The 20,234-nt window shown below is 53.2% G+C and overlaps 1 protein-coding gene across 7 annotated transcripts; it reads left to right on the top strand.

Moving 5' to 3' along the window:
* The first annotated feature begins 4,753 nt into the window (after positions 1–4,753).
* On the top strand, positions 4,754–19,526 carry PTCH2 (patched 2). 7 transcript variants are annotated; one of them, XM_019643889.1, is made up of 22 exons: positions 4,759–5,299; positions 5,788–5,980; positions 11,098–11,287; positions 11,393–11,462; positions 11,648–11,739; positions 12,410–12,605; positions 13,204–13,325; positions 13,447–13,594; positions 13,677–13,808; positions 13,898–14,053; positions 14,138–14,230; positions 14,551–14,676; positions 14,771–14,889; positions 15,012–15,360; positions 15,501–15,813; positions 15,914–16,056; positions 16,142–16,322; positions 16,626–16,733; positions 16,816–16,982; positions 18,032–18,174; positions 18,264–18,363; positions 18,775–19,526. In XM_019643889.1, exons 1-22 carry the CDS (start codon positions 5,228–5,230, stop codon positions 19,039–19,041), a joined length of 3,480 nt encoding a protein of 1,159 aa, XP_019499434.1. In that variant the 5' UTR covers positions 4,759–5,227; the 3' UTR covers positions 19,042–19,526. The 7 variants fall into 7 exon arrangements, with proteins under 7 accessions (XP_019499436.1, XP_019499437.1, XP_019499434.1 ...); XM_019643886.1 differs by having other exon boundaries at positions 4,763–5,299; positions 12,410–12,518; positions 16,453–16,733; positions 16,845–16,982; XM_019643885.1 differs by having other exon boundaries at positions 4,763–5,299; positions 16,453–16,733; positions 16,845–16,982.
* Positions 19,527–20,234: the final 708 nt, after the last annotated feature.

Genomic DNA, 20,234 nt, shown 5'->3' with positions numbered 1-20,234 from the left:
GGAACTGGGTAGGCTTGGAGGGAGAGGGAGGTGGGGGCGGAGAAGGGGTTGATTACACTGTCCGTTCTTACACCTCTTCCTGTTCTTCCCCGCTAAGCCCTGGGAGTCCCTGACTGTATATAGAGGAAAAACCTCTCCTCTGCCTTCCCTTGCACAAGCCCATGAGCAGCCCCAGTCCAAGGAAACAGACAAGAGCTGGCGAAGACAAGGCAAGGGTTCTCCAGGGGAAGGCCTTGCTGAGCTTGAGTCCCAGCTGGGAGCAGCCCCCAGCTCAGGACACTGCTGCTATTGTCTCCAACAACTCTGGGACTGGCTGGGTGCCCAAGATGCTTTGATTTATCTTCTCTTTGCTCTATTTGTCTGCCAGAGAGCAGGGACAGTTTTTGTTTCCTTTTGGCAGCAGCTACAGAGGGTTTGAGTATGCCTGGAATACAGTGTGCAACTGAATGTCCACTGGCCAGCCACCTCTCTGTGGGACAGAGGCCAGAAGAGCCAGGCAGGCAAGAGTTGATAGGCTCTGCCCTACCTCTCCCAGTGATACTCCATGAGGCAAGTGGGAGAGAGGAAAGGGACCTTCGATACCAAATCCGGGAGGACTTAGGAGGTGTTGAGGAATAGGGCTCTGGGAGTTTGTCAGATCAGATAAAACTTTGATGGCTACTGGGCTGGCCAAGTGGCTCAGTTGGTTAAGAGTGCGAGCTCTGAACAACAGGGTCTCCGGTTCAATTCCCACATTGGCAAATAAGCTCAGCTGATGAGAAGACGTGCTCCTAACAACAAGGTTACTGGTTCGACTCCCACATGGGATGGTGGGCTACGCCCACCCGCAACTAAGACTGAACTCCGCACCTTGAGCTGAGCTGCCCTGAGCTGCCGACAGGCAGCCGGATGGCGACAGGACTTGGAGCTGAGCTAGCTGTGCCCTCCACAACTAAGATTGAAGGACAACAACTTGGCTGCTCCCCGTCCCCAACTCCCCAACACTGTTCCCTTTCCCCAATTCCCAAAAAAATCTTTAAAAAAAAAAAAAATGATGGTTACTACTCCAGGAACCCATCCCCCACTAATGCTTCACCCCTCCTGCTGGCAAGAGCTCCCTGAGCCTATAAGGAGACTGCTAAAGTTGCCCTCCAAGCTTTCCCCACCCACCCAGGCCAGAGGCTAAACTTCTTCCCACTCCTTCACATTACTCTTCCTATCCCATTCCCATCTGCAATGGAGAGGAGGAGGGAATTGTATTTAGCTGGAGCCTCAAGAGTAATCAAGGGGCCTGTACAGCCTAGTTTAGAAACTTTCTATTTCCAGAGAGTGTCAGAGAGTATACTTTCTTCATCCACAGCCATCCCTACCCCTAAGGAGGGATATAAGCCAGGCCTTTGTGTGCTGCTTTCTAAATAGTTAAATGTGTCTGAGGAAGGGGAAGAGGGCTGTGGGAAGGACCACCCAGACGGAAGGTCTAGAAAGCTCAGCTCTAGTGGAGCTTGACAGGGAGGGAGAGAGGCTGGGTAGGAGAACACATTCTACTGGAGGCCAGGATGACCTGTCCTCGACCTGAGCTGTCTGCCACTACCCAGAAGGATTGCATCATGGGCTTTTCTGCCATGGAGAAATGGGGAGATTCTGCTTTGATTCTTAGCCTGTCTCCTTCCCCCACCCTCAAGGTGAAAGGCATTCTCTGATCTCTGGTTGCAGCCTCTTCCACTAGAGGCTTGCCAGGTACTATTGGCCTAAAGCTGTCTACAGGGAAGGGCATACATTCTCAGGCTTGGCCCCTAAACATGATGTTTCGTTGGCAGTGGGGACTGCCAGGTCCCCTGCTTCCCTCCTCCATATCTCAGGGTCATGGACTCTGCCTGGCCCAGATAATAAGCCAGCCCAAAGTGTGGTGAGTGAGAAGTTTGAGGGAGTGCCAGGGAAAGAAGGGCTGCCCTGGCTTCTCCCACATGGACCCTACCCTGAAGCCAGGTTGGTCACTTTACCCAACAGTTGTGTGTGTGTGTGTGTGTGAGAGAGAGAGAGAGACCTTACTTTTCCTGGCACTTCCTCAGCCATATATAGTATCTCATTTAATCCTTATGTCGATGTCAAAATTATGTGACTTGCCCAAGATCTCACAGTCAGTATATGACTCAGACTTTGAACTATATCTTCTTTTAGATGCTGTCATCTTCCCACCTCTCCCATCCAATTCCTCTCACTCTGGAAGTTTTCCCTGAGTATTCCAGCTCGCAGTGGTTTCCCCTGTGGTCTCTGCGTTCCCTCTTAGGCTATGAACTTCCAAAAAGCAGGTACTCTGCAACCCCAGAGTTTAGCAAAGGGGTGGACACAAAAGAAAACCTAAAAGATGTTTGTCTTATTAATCAGTAATTAGATTTACTGATAATGAATTTAGATTGCTTTTCTCTTTTTTTTTTAAGATTTTTATTGGGGAATTGAGGGGATGGGAACAGTGCTGGAGAATTGGGGAAGGGGAACAGACAAGTTGCTGTCCTCCCGTTCCTCAGTCTAGCTGTGGAGGACGCCGCCCCACTGGCCCAAGTTGGCACCATCACCGCACTCCTCCCGGGCGAGGCAGATCAGTCGCCGGCTTCTGGACAGCTGCTCACTGCGGCTGCTGGCCGCTCACACTGGCCGCCAGCCACACACGGCAGCCCATGGCAAACCACTGCCACAGGGGCTGCAGCCTACATCATCGCTGGCGACCCACAGCAGCCCAGCCCCAGGCCGAGCCGTTGTTCAGCATCCCAGCTGCAGAGGGCAGTGTCACTGGCCCCCACATGCGGGATCCGAACCGGGGCCCTCCGGCGTCCCAAGCCAGCTCTCAACCATCGCGCCACTCGGCTGGCCCGCTTTTCTCTTTTGTTCTTCTTTAGAGAACTTACCTGGTTCAGGCCCAAAACACATAACCAGGTCCAGTGGAAATGACAGTGAACCAGGTTATTCCACAGTGAAGCAGACTGCTCGTAGAGAAAAAAGAGGAGCGTCTACTTCCCTTCCTGTTCCCTGGGTTCTGTGGCTTCTAGTTCACCCTGGCTGAGCTCAGCTGCACTCAGGAAATCACTTCGTTGGGGAGAAGAAAGGTCATTTCAGAACTTGGAGCAGCCAGAGGGTTCTAGGCCCTGGGTTGGAATGTTGGAACTGCAGACCAATTTCTCCCACTCTGGTCTTTGAACTACAAGGCAAGAGGTTTTCTTAGCAGGCAGGCCCTACCCTGGAAGCCACAGTTGTTAGCAATGGCGGGCCTGCGTTAGAAGCAGAATCCCAAGGCCCAGGCAATTACACATCTATTTCTCCATGGACCTTATGTCTTGCAGAGTCTGGTAAGAAGGAATGAGGTCTCTCGAGCTTATTACAGCAAAGACTCTCCACTTGCTATCCTGATGACGCCCAGCCATACACACCTTTGGCTGTAGCCCCAAGAACGATCTAGGGGCCCATACAGCCTAGTTTAGAGGCTATTTCTATTCCTAGAGAATTTCTGAGGGTACACTTTTTATCCACAACAGGACCCCACTGCTCTATGTCAGGGAGGAAGAAAGCGCTGTGCACACAAGCTGTTTTTAATGTGTAGTTACTACTCGGCCAACAGCATCATATGTATATTAGTTGCTCCACAGGCATTTTCAGGGTGAATGGACCAGTGGAAGGGCAAACCTGTTAAGTGTCCACCTCCTCAGCCTAAAGGTTCCCTTTCCCCAGGCCTGAAGTTCTGGAGATGATGGTAATTGACACCAGTTTTCGAAAAGCAGTTTGGAAATGTGTAGCAAGAGCCATAAGTATGTTCATACTTTTTGACCCAACACCCCCACTTCTGGGAATCCGTCTTAAGGACAGTCTCCAAATGATTGCTATAAAGACTGTGTAGTAACATGAAATGTCTCTGATGTAATGATAAACAAGTCTGGAAGAACTGACCAAGAAATTGGCCAGAGATAATAGTTGTGTTAGAGTAATGAATTTATTGGAGATTCTTTTTCTGTTTCCCAAACTTTACATGTTAGAATATTGATTTTACCCTCTTCAGTCACTCAGTGTTAGTCAGGAAGCTGGCAGAAACAGCACCCTCAGATGGGATAGTTGATGAAAGTTTAATAAAGGGACTATTCCGTTTCCAGTCCTTTCCACCCCAGTTTCTGCAACTCTCAATGATTCACGCAACAATTATGGAGCACCTACTTATTGTCTAGTGAGGGAGGCAAACTTTCAAGTATATAAATTGTTCATAAATGCAATAATAAATTTATAAGTTGGGTGTTATAAGGAGTGCAAAAAAGCAACTCTCAGGAGGGAGGTATGAATCAAGGCAGGTTTCAAAAAGAGTGATTGATTCATGTTCAATTTTGAAGGTTGTCTGCTAAAACAAAAGGGCCACAGCATGTACAAAGGTGGAAACGCATGGAATAACATGGTGCTTTTAGGAAGTTCCGTGCGGCTCTACAGGCTGGAAGGAACATTGGGTGGGTGTGAAGAAACTCAGAGATAAGGCTGTAGTTAGATCATGCTGGGCGCTGTGCTCCAAGTGGGCTTTGTGTTTTTGGAGTTATTAGGTTTGCATTTTAGAGAGATGACTCTAGCCTCAGTGGAGAGAGTGGACTGAATGGGGCAAGAATGGAGGCAGAAAAGAGAGAAAACAAGTCTGGGTCTTGGCTGGGTGGGCCAGCAGATATCCTTTCTCAGCATTGGCCTCTCCTGACTTATACTTGGCCAGCGCTGCGCCTCTCCGGGATCTCCCTCCCTCCTCCTCCCCGAGGGCCCCGCTGGCGGACTGGGAAGCCAAGAGAGGGGTGGCCCTGCCTGGGTGGTCTCCTGCCTTGCCCCCTGCGGTGCTGTTGCCTAGCAGCGGATCCGGCCGCTCGGCTCCGGGTAATTTGTGGGCCCGTCAGCCAATGAGAGGGCGTCCCCCCGCCTGCTCCCTTTTTCTGGAGCTACAGACGCCTCCTCGGCACTGCGGTCGCCACCTCTAGCCGCGCCGGGTGTCGTGGGCCAGTAACTCTGCGGGCACGCAGGACTCACTCTGGCCGCCTTGCCTCGGGCCGGTACCGCCTTGCACTCCTCCGGGTCGCAGCCACCGCGGCACTCCAGCACCCGACCCTCACACACGCCTGCGCCTAAGCAGCCCCGCTAAAGCCTGACGCAGGGTCCCCACGGTACAGGGGAACCAGGCCAGCCTATGGAGGCTCCAAGATAACGCGGGTTGGGGGCGCCCACGCCCCCCATTCCCGCCAGCATGGCTCGGCCGCCGCCCCTTGGGGAGCTGCCCCCGGACTATACACTCCCAGCTCGGTGCGCAGCACCCCAGGTGAGTAGAGGGAAGCGGGAGAAGGATGGAGGAGGAAGATTGGGACCGGGTCTAGAGATCCCAAGTTTGTCACTTGGGCCTCTGCAAAGTGTGCTGTCTCTTAAGTGCCGTGTGTTCCTGCCTGCCGCGTGTGTGTGTGTGTGTGTGTGTGTGTGTGTGTGTGTGTGTGTACATACTGTGTCTCCCCCGCATCTGGCCAGTGAGAGTGTGTCCGTGGGTTCACCTCTGTCCACCTGAGAACTGGTGTGTATATAGGTATCCTGCTCTAAGGAAACAAGCCTATACCTTCCTCAGGTGCCTAGGCGGTAGGGGCAGGGAATAGAGGAAAATCTTTTGCCAAGTTTGGGCCCCTGTCTGTGTAGGTCCTCCTTATCCTGCATCCAGAAACTAAGAAACCAGGGCTTGGCAGAGGGTGAACACGTAGAGAGAGAGGGAAGGCTTTCATGCTGTTTCAGTAATGCCTGACTGACCCTCTGTTTCCATCCCAGATCCTAACTGGGAGCCTGAAGGCTCCGCTCTGGCTTCGTGCTTACTTCCAGGGCCTGCTCTTCTCTCTGGGCTGCGGGATCCAGAGACACTGTGGCAAAGTGCTCTTCCTGGGACTGCTGGCCCTTGGGGCTCTGGCACTGGGTCTCCGCGTGGCCATCATTGAGACAGACCTAGAACAGCTCTGGGTAGAAGGTGAGTGTGGACACTGACCATAGCTACTTGGGTATGGTGAACCCAAGGCAAGAACAGAGTGAGGAGCTGGCTACTGAGTTCTAGGTGGCTTGGCTCTGCGTCTGGAAGGAGCACCTGCCCACCAGAGCCTGGGCATCTGGGCGATGATGGAGTCCTATGACTAGGTATATAGAATAGTTATGTGTGTGTGTGTGTGTGTGAGAGAGAGAGAGAGAGAGAGAGAGAGAGAGAGAGAGAGAGAGAGAGAGAGAGAGTTAGTTTAGCATTTATTCCCAAACTTTTATGTGTATTTTTGACGGCATGGCAGGGTTTGTAAAAGCAGCTAAAAAAGATCCATCTTTTAGTAGCAAGGAAAATAAAACATATACTGGGATATAAAATACATATACTACAAATATAATACAAAACAGAATATGATTATGCGGTATAAAAGAAGGCAGAGAGAGAGATCACATCTGACCAGGAAAATCAGAAAAGTTAGTACTGGAGGGCTGGGGAGAGATCCCATGTACCCAGATCTCTTGCAGCCATTTAGTGGAGCACAGAATCTCTACTTTGAGGCAATAGCAGGGTCCAATGGGACCAAACACTCACTTCCTAACAGAAGCATTAGATGAAAATGATTTCTTATTAATAATTTCAGCATAACTCCTTTCCTGGGGTCTGATTTTATATGGCAGCCCTTTAATAGATTCAAACTCCCCTCTGTTCTTGCTTGGAAATTTGCATTTGTGGGCTCCCCCAAACTTCCCCCAGCATTGGCCCACACCCAAAGGCAGGGCCCAGGTTAGTGTCTCACACCCTTGAGTTATTTCAAATACTGGCAATCTTTAGGATCCAGAGCAGATGTTTCTTGGAGCCTGCCTGCCTGTTGGGCTCCCACGCCCCATCCCCACCCTACCCCAGCTCTCTGCAGACTCACATACATACACACTGGAGGCCAGCCCTGGGGTTCAGAGCAGATGTTTCTCTGTGCCTGCCTGCCTGCCTGCCCCCAGCCCCGGGACACACATGTGCATACACGCACATACACACACCCCTGCTGCCTGGGTGGTCCCAAATTACTCTTGGATTTCCTGCCACAATAGAGGCTGTCTCCCCCCTCTCCCTCCTCCTTCATTCCCTAGATCTTCCCCCCCCCCATCTCAACACTGCTTGAACCTCCATGATTTTTCATCCTCTTTCCTACACTCTAGCACAGGACAGGCTAGACCCTACCCGATTTTTGCTGCTGTCTGTGGGAGAGTAATATGAAAGGGTAGTAGCCAATTCCTGAGACTTTTTCCTTTATTTCAGAATATATCACTCTGTCTTGAGTTGGCTAGGGCTGGGGGTAAGGTAAAAGCAGTGATTTTTTACCTGATCTTTTTTTCTACATCTGTAGTTGAGGCTTCTCCCAGCAATGCCCTAAGCAATGAGGAGCTGATCACGGTGAGGATTGAAGGGTATTTTCTCTTCCTTTCCATTTTTCTAATAGAGAAAGCAAAGAAAGAAGCAGGACATAGGCTATCAGAGATCTGGACCAGAGTTTAGCTTTGTCCAGCTTTGTCGTCATGAGACCTGGAAGGTGACCTGTCCTCCCTGATCAATTTTAAAGCTAAAGGGCTCTGAGATAGATTGTTCTCTAAAATAAAAATCACAACATCCAGTCCAACTAGTACTTATAGAAACAGTGATAGAGATGGTTTGGAATTGGAGCTATCCCTGAAGATAAGAAACACAGCCATTCTATCTAGAAGGCAGGGGGTGGCCACATACCAATCAGTTGATGGAACCGCTATCCACTGAGGTACCCAAGTTTGCTTTCTTTGAAACCTTGGGAGTCAGCCTCAGTTCTTCTTGCTCACCTAATTGGTTTCTACACCAGCAAATTCTTCCTTCTTAACCTCTCTCATAACAGAACTCTCCTTCCCACCCTTGCGGCCATTGCTGTAGTTGAAGCCTTTTTCAGTCTCTGGCAGTACACTCCTGATCATAACATTTAGAATGCTTTTAGCCACGTGAAAGAGAAAGGAAGGGGACGGAAGAAGGAACAAGATTGATTTATTATCCCCTGTACCAAGAAAGCTGGCAGTAGGCAGTAGAGAAGTTCCAAGACAGTTAATTCAGCAACCTGAGGACATGTGCAAAGACCCAGGTTCTTGCTATCTCTCTCTGCCTTCTCCAGCATGTTGGGCTTTTGTACTCAAGCTTAACACCTCCTTGTCCCAAGGTGGCTGCTGCAGTGTCAGAAAAGGAAAGTCATCCCTCTCTTGCCTCCATTTTTGAAAGTGAGGAAAAATGTACCGAAAGCCTCCCCCCTGACTTCCCATTTGGGCACTTTAGCAAGAACTGTGTAGCACCCTGTGCCTAAATCCTTCATTTGACAAAAGCAATGGAATTACTGTGATTGACTTCTTAGACCAATCAAATTTCAGCCCAAGGCTGGGGAGGGGCCCAGCTGCCCTGAATCACTAGGCCTTTCAGAGGATGGCGAGCAAAGGAGGCTTTTGGTCCGCCTCACTTTCAAACCTGCCTCCACACTGCCCTCCTGTGGTGTATCTTAACCTGGCCAAGTCAGTCGCCACTTAGAGCCCTTCCACTTTCTACTAGGTTCTGGGGAGTCTCCAGAATCAAGTCCAGGCTCCTTAGCACACATTCTAGGTCCCCCATAATCTTATTTCTTGATTGTTTCTCCAGCATTGTCTCTGCCTCACTCTTAGCAGTCCAGCAACGCTGAGCCTTTGCCTGTCCCCTGCACAACACATTTGGTGTAGAACGCCTTTTCCTGCCTTCTTCCCCTGGCCAACTCCTAGTCATCATTCACAACTCAGCTCCAGAATATATTGGTAGGTGATGAAAGAGGTCATCTCACGTTTCTGCTCAAAACCTTCCAAGGCTCAGAGATATTTCACTCAGAGATAGCCTGAGTCCTTACAACGGCTTACAGGCCCTTACAGGTGAAATATCTAGACCAATGATTATGAACATTTCAGAGGGTCTTGATCCATATTGCAATATTGCTGCCCCCTAAACATTGTACCAAATTACACTCCCGTGGTAGGTTAGAGTGCACGCCTATAAGTCAGCGTGAGTGCTATCAATTTTTTAATGCTTGCTAATTTGATAGATGGTAATTTATTGTTGTTTTAACTTGCATTTATAGGACTTACCTGTAAGGTGGACTCTTTTTCCGTGCTGGCTAACCAGTTATAGACTCCTTTTTGTAGGCACAAAAATGTTTAACAAATATTGATTTTGATGCCTCCTCCTGTTCTTCCACTTCCTCCCCACTTACTTACAGTCTTTTTTTCCTCCAGTCATTCTCATTTTCCTGGCACATCATTTATCTCCCAGCAGCTATTGACTACTAACTCCGTACGTGTGCCTACTATGTGCTGGGCAGTTTCTGAAGTACTTTGCCTGTATTGATTCTGATTCTACCAAGGTAGCCATTGTCCCCGTTTTACAGATGAGGACATTGAGGATCAGAGAGACGAAGCAATTTGCCCCAAGCACAGACGAAGTGTCAGAGCCAAGGGTCAAAGCCAGGCCTGTGCTGTCCCCGACACCTGCTGTCTCTTCTTGCCCGCACAATACATCCCAGCTCATCTGTCCTTATCCCCGTCATCATCGTTGTCAGCGAAGCTCTATCTTTTTCTCTTCCTCATTTCTTTCTGAGGATGCTTTATTCTCTTTGATTTGTATTCTCAGTTATGAATGTTTCTTTCTCTTGCTTTCTTATTAGCTCTGTGTGGGTTCCTTGATTCTTCCATGCCTCCTTCCCCTCAGCAAACTCACTTGCTAAGGGGAAATCCTCCTGTCCCTTGTGGCAGCTCTGGCCTGAGCCTGGTGAAATACGCGCTGTAGTACAGGCCTGGGGAAGGAGAGGGGAGTGAGGGAAGGAAGAAGAAGAGTAAGTAGAAGAGGGCAGGATGGCTGTGTGAAACTGGATTCATGCGGGGAGGGCCAGGAATGTGATTTGGGTGAGGGGATGGGAACATATGGGTAAATCGGTGTTGGGGAGTTACCAAGGGTTTGGGGCTCTCATGAATAAGGAGATTATGTGGATTTGAGAAAGAGATTAGGGAGCATGGTGCTCCCAGGGGCTGGAGTCTCAGAGAAGCAGTACATTTGGGCCCCAGGAGTGTCAGTGACCAACAGGAAGGCACCCCAAATAGGTGGAAAGAGAAGTGGATCTAAGACCAGATCAAGTCCACAAAGCTTCCAGGGTGGTTTGGCACTGGCCCTCGCCCTCCACCAGACCAGTCAGGTCATACCCCCTCATAGTGTCGCCACCTCCCCTAGGCCTGAGTGACAGCATGACTCCAAGGCCAGCATAATGCACTGAGACCAAGGACCCTAAGGCGCTGGCACTCCCTGTCGTTGGGACAGTGAGACTGGTGAAAGGGACCTGGGCCCCTTCCTTCCCCTTGGCCCACTCTGCTGTCACCTCTACCAGGGCACATGAGCTGATTCCGGGTGCTTCTTGCATGAGTGGAAGCAGTATGTTGACAGCATCACACTGGAAGCCTCTCTGGTCCTCCCCGCTTGCCTGTGCCACTGCAGGGTCCCTTGTTACCAGGCACCCCCATCCCTTCCCTCTCAGCAGAACAGTTTACAAAAAAGTTTGTGGATATAAATCACTGCCTTGAGCAACCTGAACTAGGAACCTGCCCCAGCCTAGACCTGTTCTCTTAGGAGACCCTCCCGGTGCAGCCTCCCTAATGGCCCCTTTTGTCCCTCTTCTTCACCAGCGCAGAAAGGAACTGAGTGAGGGCTCCCTTATCAGGATGCCCCCAAAACCCTAGCCCTGGCCCAGCTCACACTGATTTCTCATTTTTAAGTTATTTGCCCCAAACCTAGCCAACTTGATTCATGCTTAAATGTTAGACCACACAAAAATTCCATAGAGCCCCGCTACTGAGGCCCCTCGCTTCCCTGACAGAACTCCGGATTTCCAGCAGAGGGACAGGAGCCTGGGGAGTCAGCATGGCCATCAAGGAGAAAGCAGGGGCTCTTCTGAGCTGCACTTCTCCCACTTGTCCTGGGAGGCTTCAGTGGCTTAGGATCTTACGTTCCCCAGAGCTCTGATCCGTCAAGGCTGTTTCCCCAGCTTTCTCTCTCTGCTCTGGCAGTGGGCAGCCGGGTGAGCCAGGAGCTGCGTTATACCAAGGAGAAGCTGGGGGAGGAAGCTGCATACACCTCCCAAATGTTGATACAGACCCCACGCCAAGAGGGGGAGAACGTCCTTACACCAGAGGCGCTTGGCCTCCACCTCCAGGCAGCTCTCGCCGCCAGTAAAGTGCAAGTATCACTCTATGGAAAGTGAGTCTGGCTGAGCCCCTGAGCATGTGGGGGTGAGGCGTGCTATGGCAGGACTGGAGCAGGAACTCCCTCTCCTGCTGATCTCCTGTCCCCTGGTGACTGTAGGTCCTGGGATTTGAACAAAATCTGCTACAAGTCAGGAGTTCCCCTAATTGAAAATGGAATGATTGAGCGGGTGAGTATCCTGAGCTGCCCTCTGAGACTGGGTCGGGTGGAACCTTTTCTGCAGTAGGGGAGGGCTCGGAAAGGCTCCGGGAGGCTAAAAGTTGGGAGATGGTGGGTTACTGAGGGCTTCCTACAAAGGTGGTGGAGAAAGGAGCCCAGGGACAGAACTGATGTAGCCCGGGGTGTCTCCGGCAGATGATTGAGAAGCTGTTTCCGTGTGTGATCCTCACCCCCCTCGACTGCTTCTGGGAGGGAGCCAAGCTCCAAGGGGGCTCTGCCTACTTGCCGTGAGTGCCACCACAGCTGCTCCCAGGGCCCTGCCTTGTCTTGTGCCAGGACTTTCCCAGCAGAAAGGAGGGGTGGGAGTAAAGATAATGATCAAAATCTTACCAAGGGCTTAAGGACCTCCCACTCCAGGGTCAGAGCACAGGCTGCCCCAGAGCTCTCTCCATGTCCCCCGTCTCTGCCAAAGGAAAGGCAGACGTATCTTATTCAAACAGAACGAAACACAAAGATCTGTAAGACCTGAGCAAAGAAAAAAAAAAGATCCCCAGAATGAGATTTTGCCAGGAAGAGTCAGCTAGGTGTCAGCTAAGCTGTTGCCCAGGCCAGAAAGAAAACCAGTTCTAGGCAGGTGCCTGTGGGGTTATGTATTAGAACCAAGGGTAGATGGCTTGGGAAGGGACTCAGTGAGGCTTTTCTGGCCTTTTCCATATATTCAGTACCTTCTGTCCTGATGTCCATCTCAGCCCCTTGGGTCTGCCCACAGCTCACTGCAGCAACCTGGTGGGCTAGTGTAGCGTGGGAGCTCCAGGAAGCTGAATCTTGCATAACCTGCCTATGGAGGGACAAATGAACAGTTAGGAGGAGGGAGAGATGCAGCATGGGTTCCCTAGCAGCAGTTTAGATGGTGTGCATTGATTCCTGATTCTCACCAGCCATGGGCTCTCCCCTCAGCGGCCGTCCCGACATCCAATGGACCAACCTGGATCCCAAGCAGCTGCTGGAGGAGCTGGGCCCCTTTGCCTCCCTTGAGGGCTTCCGGGAGCTGCTAGACAAGGCACAGGTGGGCCAGGCCTACGTCGGGCGGCCCTGTCTGAACCCTGACGACCTTCACTGCCCGCCTAGTGCCCCTAACCATCACAGCAGGCAGGTGGGTTCCAACCAGGTCTGCCAGGGAAAGGTTATTTTCCTTCCCTTTCCCCTTCTCATAGGTTCCTCCGTTCTGGGAGAGAGCAGATGGTACTCTGTGTTCAGCCCCCCCCCATTTCCTGGACAATGTTACCCTGTCCCATTGGTCTAGATACTTAGAGTGTTCCATTCTCATTCAGTTCTCCTAAGGAACCCTCAAATGATACATGAGTCCCTTTGTCCTTTTCTAAGCCCAGAAAGGCTGGACTTTATCAAAATAGACTGGTATAAGGAAACTGAGGACAAATGAGCTAAGCACGAGTATTGTACCTAGTTTCCCGAGTGTCTTTGTGGCCCTATGAATGTGGACCTTTTACCAAAACCCACCGAAGTTAAGGCAGCTCCTCCCAGCAGCCTATTTCCAGGCCGCAGCGTCCTGCTGTGGCCTCCTGTCTGCAGGACGCTAGCTGTTCACTTTCAGCATAGGCAGGAGGCTCAGGGGATAGTTACATACTATACAAGCCTACAGAGCTCCATGGTTCCTGAAGGTACCAGCCTAGGGACACCACTTATCCCCAGCCAGGGCTTGAGTAATAAACCCCTCCTCTGTCCCCCTCCAGGCTCCCAATGTGACTCAGGAATTGAGCGGAGGCTGCCATGGCTTCTCCCACAAGTTCATGCACTGGCAGGAGGAATTGCTGCTGGGAGGCGTGGCCAGAGACCCCCAAGGACAGCTGCTGAGGTAGGGCCTCCCCTGGCAGTTGGCAAGGGGACCCCAGGCATGGGAATCCACACTCCGATTCTAGTCAGCACTAGGTATTCAGGCCAGCTCTGACCCCTAAGTCTCCTGCACCCCTCACCAGGGCAGAGGCTCTGCAGAGCACCTTCCTGCTGATGAGCCCCCGCCAACTCTATGAGCACTTCCGGGGAGACTACCAGACGCATGACATCAGCTGGAGCGAGGAGCAGGCCGGCACAGTGCTGCAGGCCTGGCAGCGGCGTTTTGTGCAGGTCAGTGTGGGGAAGGAAGGGTGGGGCAGAGCCCTAAGGCCACTCCCTCCACCTGCCCCTCAGACCCACCCTGTCTCTCCAGCTGGCCCAGGAGGCCCTTCCTGAGAACGCATCCCAGCAGGTCCATGCCTTCTCCTCTACCACCCTGGATGATATCCTGCATGCTTTCTCTGAAGTCAGTGCTGCCCGTGTGGTGGGAGGCTACCTGCTCATGGTGTGTCCCACTCCTGGCCCATTGCCCCTGCCTCCACCTGGTACCCACCCTGGGAACCCTGTCCGAGACAGTGCCCTCTCTCCCCACAGTTGGCTTATGCCTGTGTGACAATGCTGCGGTGGGACTGTGCCCAGTCTCAAGGTGCCGTGGGCCTTGCTGGGGTGCTGCTGGTGGCCCTGGCAGTCGCTTCGGGCCTTGGGCTCTGCGCCCTGCTTGGTATCGCCTTCAATGCTGCCACTACCCAGGTACACCAGACTGCAGGGCAAACTTGGGTACCGACAGCTCAGGCTGCTCGATTCCTCCAGCTGCCCGCCCCTGTGCCCCTCCAGGTGCTGCCCTTCTTAGCACTGGGCATCGGCGTGGATGACATATTCCTGCTGGCACATGCCTTCACAGAGGCTCCACCTGGTACCCCTCTCCAGGTGCGGCCTCACCCTCCAGCCTGGGTTCAACTGAGTTCAGCACAGGGGTTAAGAGCCTTTTGGTTTGGGTGACCTTGTGCTGGTAATTAACCTCTCTGTGCCTCAACACCTCATCTGTAAAAGGGGTAATAATATGGCTTGTGTCATGAGGGTTGATGTGGGGATTGGTGAGATAAGTCGAGTGCTTAGAACAGCGTGCATGACACGTACATGGTACTCAATAAGTGTTAGCTGCTGTGTGGTCATTGTCCCTCCTCTGCTGAGCCTCCCCTTCACTCTACCTTGAAGACCCATGGTCCCCCACTCCCCTGTCCTGGCAGGAGCGCATGGGTGAGTGTCTGCAGCGCACGGGCACCAGCGTCACACTCACGTCCATCAACAACATGGTCGCCTTCTTCATGGCTGCTCTAGTTCCCATCCCTGCACTGCGGGCCTTCTCCTTGCAGGTGAGGCCTCACAGACAGGGCCCAGGCTCAGGGTGGGCGTGGAGCTAGGGGCATGCTTCATCCAGCCTTTGTGGCCCCCCTGTCCATCCCCCAGGCGGCCATAGTGGTTGGCTGTAACTTTGCAGCCGTGATGCTTGTCTTCCCAGCGATCCTCAGCCTGGACCTGCACCGGCGCCACTGCCAGCGCCTTGATGTGCTCTGCTGCTTCTCCAGGTACTGTCCCTGAACCCCCATCCCCACTCCCACCCCACCAGGCCTTCCTCCACTGGCCCCATCCCATCTCCTCACCAGTATTTCCAGGCACAGACCTGTCATCCCCTCTCTGCCTCTTTCAGCCCCTGTTCTGCTCGGGTGATTCAGATTCTGCCCCAGGAGCTGGCGGATAGGACAGTACCAGTGGGCATTGCCCACCTGACTGCCACGGTTCAAGCCTTTGCCCACTGTGAAGCCAGCAGCCAGCATGTGGTCACCATCCTGCCTCCCCAAGCCCACCTGGTGCCCCCACCCTCTGACCCACTGGGTTCTGAGCTCTTTAGCCCAGGAGGGTCCACACGGGACCTTCTGGGCCAGGAGGAGGTGACGAGGCAGAAGGCAGCCTGCAAGTCTCTGTCCTGTGCCCGCTGGAATCTTGCCCATTTTGCCCGCCATCAGTTTGCGCCCTTGCTGCTTCAATCACATGCCAAGGTAAGACTCCAGGCCCAGAAGAGTCAGGGTGGGCCAGGGCTTAGGCATCTCTGGGCCCCAAGAATGGCAGGGGGCCTCACCCACCACCTGCCAGCTGAGGGGCATCCCTGGGCCTCCATCTGAGTTGCCATTCCCCATAGGCCGTTGTGCTGGTGCTCTTTGGGTCTCTTCTGGGCCTGAGCCTCTACGGAGCGACCTTGGTGCAAGATGGTTTGGTCCTGACAGATGTGGTGCCTCAAGGCACTAAGGAGCATGCCTTCCTGAGCGCCCAGCTCAGGTACTTCTCCCTGTACGAGGTGGCCCTGGTGACACAGGGTGGCTTTGACTACGCCCACTCCCAACGAGCCCTCTTTGATCTGCACCAGCGCTTCAGTTCCCTCAAGGCCGTGCTGCCCCCACCTGCCACCCAGGCGCCCCGCACCTGGCTGCACTATTACCGAAACTGGCTACAGGGTGAGAGGCGAGGCGAGCTGCAGGGAGGGCTGCTGCAGGGGGTGGGGGTGGGGAACCACCCTGGGGCCACAGGCTAACTGCACCCTACACTGTTTTCCAGGAATCCAGGCTGCATTTGACCAGGACTGGGCTTCTGGGCGCATCACCCGCCACTCGTACCGCAATGGCTCTGAGGATGGGGCCCTGGCCTACAAGCTGCTCATCCAGACCGGTGATGCCCAGGAGCCTCTAGATTTCAGCCAGGTTGGGAGAGGGCTGGAAGGGTTAGGGAGCACAGAGGGGCCCAGGCCTCACAAGCCCAGACCTTCAGCCTTCTCTGCCTCTGCAGCTGACCACGAGAAAGCTCGTGGACAAGGAGGGGCTGATTCCACCTGAGCTCTTCTACGTGGGGCTGACTGTGTGGGTGAGCAGTGACCCCCTGGGTCTGGCAGCTTCGCAGGCCAACTTCTACCCCCCACCTCCCGAGTGGCTACACGACAAGTATGACACCACCGGGGAGAACCTTCGCAGTGAGTCCCCGGGGGGGAGCCAGCAAGAGCCTCTGCCTGGGCCCACACAGGCCCTACCCTAAGGCCCTGCCACTGCTCCCTGTGCTCACTGGCCACCCCTCCCTCCCCCTGCCACCCTTCCCCTCCACAGTCCCGGCGGCCCAGCCCCTGGAGTTTGCCCAGTTCCCCTTCCTACTGCGCGGCCTCCAGAAGACTGCAGACTTCGTGGAGGCCATCGAGGGGGCCCGGGAAGCGTGCGCTGAGGCAGGCCGGGCCGGGGTGCGTGCCTACCCCAGCGGCTCCCCCTTCCTCTTCTGGGAGCAGTATCTGGGCCTGCGGCGCTGCTTCCTGCTGGCTGTCGGCATCCTGCTGGTGTGCACTTTCCTTGTCTGTGCCCTGCTGCTGCTCAACCCCTGGACGGCTGGCCTCATAGTGAGTCTTTTGCAGGGGTGGGGCCGGAGAGACCCAGTGCTCCCTCACCTTGCCCTACCCATCCCATCATCCCTCCTCCCAGGAACCCTGGGTGAGCCCTGCTCTCCCCAGGTGCTGGTCCTGGCAATGATGACCGTGGAGCTCTTTGGCATCATGGGTTTCCTGGGCATCAAGCTGAGCGCCATCCCCGTGGTGATCCTTGTGGCTTCTGTGGGCATAGGTGTCGAGTTCACGGTCCATGTGGCTCTGGTGAGCACAGGCACTGAGGGAGGGGTGGGCCAGCTGATTCCATGTGCAACAAATACTCATCAAGCACCTAGCACCTAATGTGCTGGGTACTATTTAAGAATTGGGATATAACAGCCATGCAGACAGGCTTTACCTTTCAAGGAGCTTATATTCCAGAGTATAGAGATAAACAATAAACAAGTAAACAAATAAGTGAACAGCCATTTCAGTAGAGAGGAGGGGGGAAAGCCTTGATCAGAATGGGGTAAGGACAGAATGGAAGGAGAAAACAGTAACCAGTGATGCTTACTGTGAAAGGCTCAGGGAAACAGGATGTAGCTGGATGGCAATGTGGGTAAAGGAAAGCTTCTACTAAGACAGAGGTTGGGGAACTGAGGCAGCCAGGCCAGCCTCGAAAAGCTTCTGTCTTGGGGAGGGGGCCCTGGAAGCACCAGCACAGACCTGGCGAGACCCCACAAACAACTGCCTTCTTTTTTGCCCCATAATCACCCTATTATTCTGATTATAAGAACAATATACACTCCTTGGGGGGGAAAAAAGTTTGCATGCAGAAAAGTACGAAGAAAGAATAGAAATCCTCTGAAATGCCATCCTGAGAAGTAACTGTTCATATCAGTGTCCATCCTCCTAGACGAGGGGAAGCAAAGGTTTTCTATAAAAGGCCAAATAGTAAGTATTTTAGGCTTCGTGAGTCATATAGTCTCTGTTGCAACTCTGCCATTTGCAGCACTAAAGCAGCCACAGACAATACAGAAATGAATGGGTGTGGCTATGTTTCAACAAAACTTTATTTACAAAAATAGGTGACAGTCTGCAGTTTGCCAGACTATTCTAGACATCACTCTGTGTCTCTTCAGACATCTATGTACAGTGTTACCTAAATGAACTCCTGCATGCTTCCTGGACTATTCCCAGGAACTCAGCTCACCTGGCCTTCTGTGGGCCAAGACATGGGTGAGCCCTGGAGACAGAGAAGCAGAAGTTGGGGACATCGATGAGCTGGCCATGGTTGGCCGAGAAGCCGCTCCAGGAGCACTTTGTTTCCCCAGGGCTTCCTGACCACCCAGGGTAGCCGGAACCTGCGGGCTGCCCGGGCCCTAGAGCACACATTTGCCCCCGTCACCGATGGGGCCGTCTCCACATTGCTGGGTCTGCTCATGCTTGCTGGTTCCAACTTTGACTTCATCGTAAGGTAGGGGAGGGCTTGGGGCAAGGAGGCAGGGCTTGCCTGTGCTGACCTCAGGGCCTGTCCAAGCTGACCGCCCCTCACGCCCCACCCAGGTACTTCTTCATGGTGCTGACAGTGCTCACGCTCCTGGGCCTTCTCCATGGGCTGGCGCTGCTGCCTGTGCTGCTGTCCATCCTGGGCCCCCCGCCAGAGGTAACTTACACTCCCTCTGCTCATAGCCCAAGGGGCAGGGTGGGACAGGCAAGGGAAGGAACAGAACCGGGACAATATCCCTGCAGTGGCCAACAGACAGGGCTTAACTCACAAGCACCCTACCCAGAAGGTGTCACCAACTGAAGGTGACAGCCCCCTGTTCGCCCAGACACCATGACCCTAGCCCTCAGCTCTCCTGGCTTCATTATGGAACCCACCTCAGCCTTGAGGGTCCAGAGCAAGGTACAGGGTTTGCCCCAGGCATCCTGTGCCTTGTCAGCTTTCATATCTGCTGGAGGCCAGCAAGGACCCGAGCTTCCTAATAGTCATAGAGATGCACCAGGGAGGTACTGAAGGGGATTGAGGCCCCGATAGCCCCTGGGCTCACTGAGGCTGGTGTCTTCCCCCCAGGTGATACAGATGTACAAGGAGAGCCCTGAGGTCTTGAGTCCCCCAGCTTCACGGGCAGGAGAACTCAGGTGGGGGATGTCCCCCACTCTGCCCCAGAGCTTTGCCAGAGTGACTACCTCCATGACCGTGGCGCTCCACCCACCCCCACTGCCTGGTGCCTACACCCACCCAGCCTCAGATGAGCCCACTCGGTCTCCTGTTGGCACACCAGCTGCCAACGGCTCCAGCAACCTCACTTCTAGGGCACCATGTCCAACCACTGAGTGAAAGAGCCGCTTAAGCACGAAGACCCTGCTTGGGCCACATGAAGTCACTGGGAAGCGATGGGTGGGTTACTGAATGCAGGATGGACTCCTGGAGAGCTCTGCTGCTGCTGTCTGTATCCCCTCCCCTGACTCAGCCATCACAGACCTCCCTGATATCTATACAAAACCGCCACTCTCTAGACTGTGCGCAGCCTCGCACACCCAGGTCCTCTGCCTGGGCCTGTGTCTGGGTGCGGGTACAAGCCAGCACTTCAGGCTGTAGTGCAGACCTGTTCTCACCACCCCACCCCACACTGCTGCCTCCAGCAGACCAAGCCTGAGGGACCCTCTAGCACCCTGTGCCAGCCCTGGCCCCCCTCTGCTTGGTGACTCCAGGGTAGGCTCTTGGTATCCCAGCCCACCTCCTACCACATAAATTATTTATATGAAGATGTTTATTTTTGTAGTTTGTATAGATGTTAGCTATGCTGAAAGTTTTATTTTTAAAGAGTGAAATATATTCTATATGAATTCATCTCAAATGACTTTGGTGCTTTTCTTTCTAACAGAGGTGTCAGGGCTGAAGGTCCTGGGGCTGCGCTAGTCCTCGGTGGAAAAAGCCCCAGGTTCTAAATTTTTGTCCCAGAACTTTGGTCTATTTATTCACCTGGAAGAGATGTTCAGCAAACATATGTTGCTTATATACTTGGTAACAATCTCAGTTAAGTGTTTAGTATTAATATACAAAATGATACCAGTGTTTTTGGTGTCAAACCCTACCCTGTGGCTTTCAGAGCCATCATAATCCAGCCCTCTGTACCTCGCCAGACTCATTGCTCACCTTCCTGTTTCAGCAGCATGGGGGGTGAGGGGCATGGGCGAAAGGGGGGTGGGAGGTGAAGTGGAAGCAGATTGGGGAAGTGACCAGTTGAAGAAAGGATGGGGACAGCAGGATCTTGGGAGATAGTTTAGGGAGTTCTGTGCCCAGACCAGCCTCCCCAAAGGCATCTTTAGCCAGAGAGCCAGGGGATTCGTGGGGGGAATGATCCAGAAATTGAGGTTGTGCTAGCAGCCAGTGAGGTGCTGTATTTAAGCTGTTTGTTCTGTGAAGGTTGTACAGCTCCACTGCACACAGGTCTTGAAGACTGGCCACAACCCTGGGCTAGAGTACAGCGCCTCACCGAATGGGGTGGGGGGGGTGTCTTTTATTGTCCC

This window comes from Hipposideros armiger, unplaced genomic scaffold (genome assembly GCF_001890085.2).
Source record: "Hipposideros armiger isolate ML-2016 unplaced genomic scaffold, ASM189008v1 scaffold_82, whole genome shotgun sequence".
Classification (NCBI taxonomy): domain Eukaryota; kingdom Metazoa; phylum Chordata; class Mammalia; order Chiroptera; family Hipposideridae; genus Hipposideros; species Hipposideros armiger.
The sequence above is the reverse complement of the archived record's forward strand: the minus strand, read 5'-3'. Positions and strand labels throughout refer to the sequence as shown.

What these genes read in the sequence shown, in the direction of transcription:
- PTCH2 (XM_019643885.1), top strand. Translation starts at nt 5,228, where the DNA reads ATGGCTCGGCCGCCGCCCCTTGGGGAGCTGCCCCCGGACTATACACTC. An exon ending in TGGGAGGCTACCTGCTCATG is followed by an intron (nt 13,809 to 13,897) that starts GTGTGTCCCACT and finishes CTCTCCCCACAG; the next exon opens with TTGGCTTATGCCTGTGTGAC. An exon ending in GTGCTCTGCTGCTTCTCCAG is followed by an intron (nt 14,890 to 15,011) that starts GTACTGTCCCTG and finishes TGCCTCTTTCAG; the next exon opens with CCCCTGTTCTGCTCGGGTGA.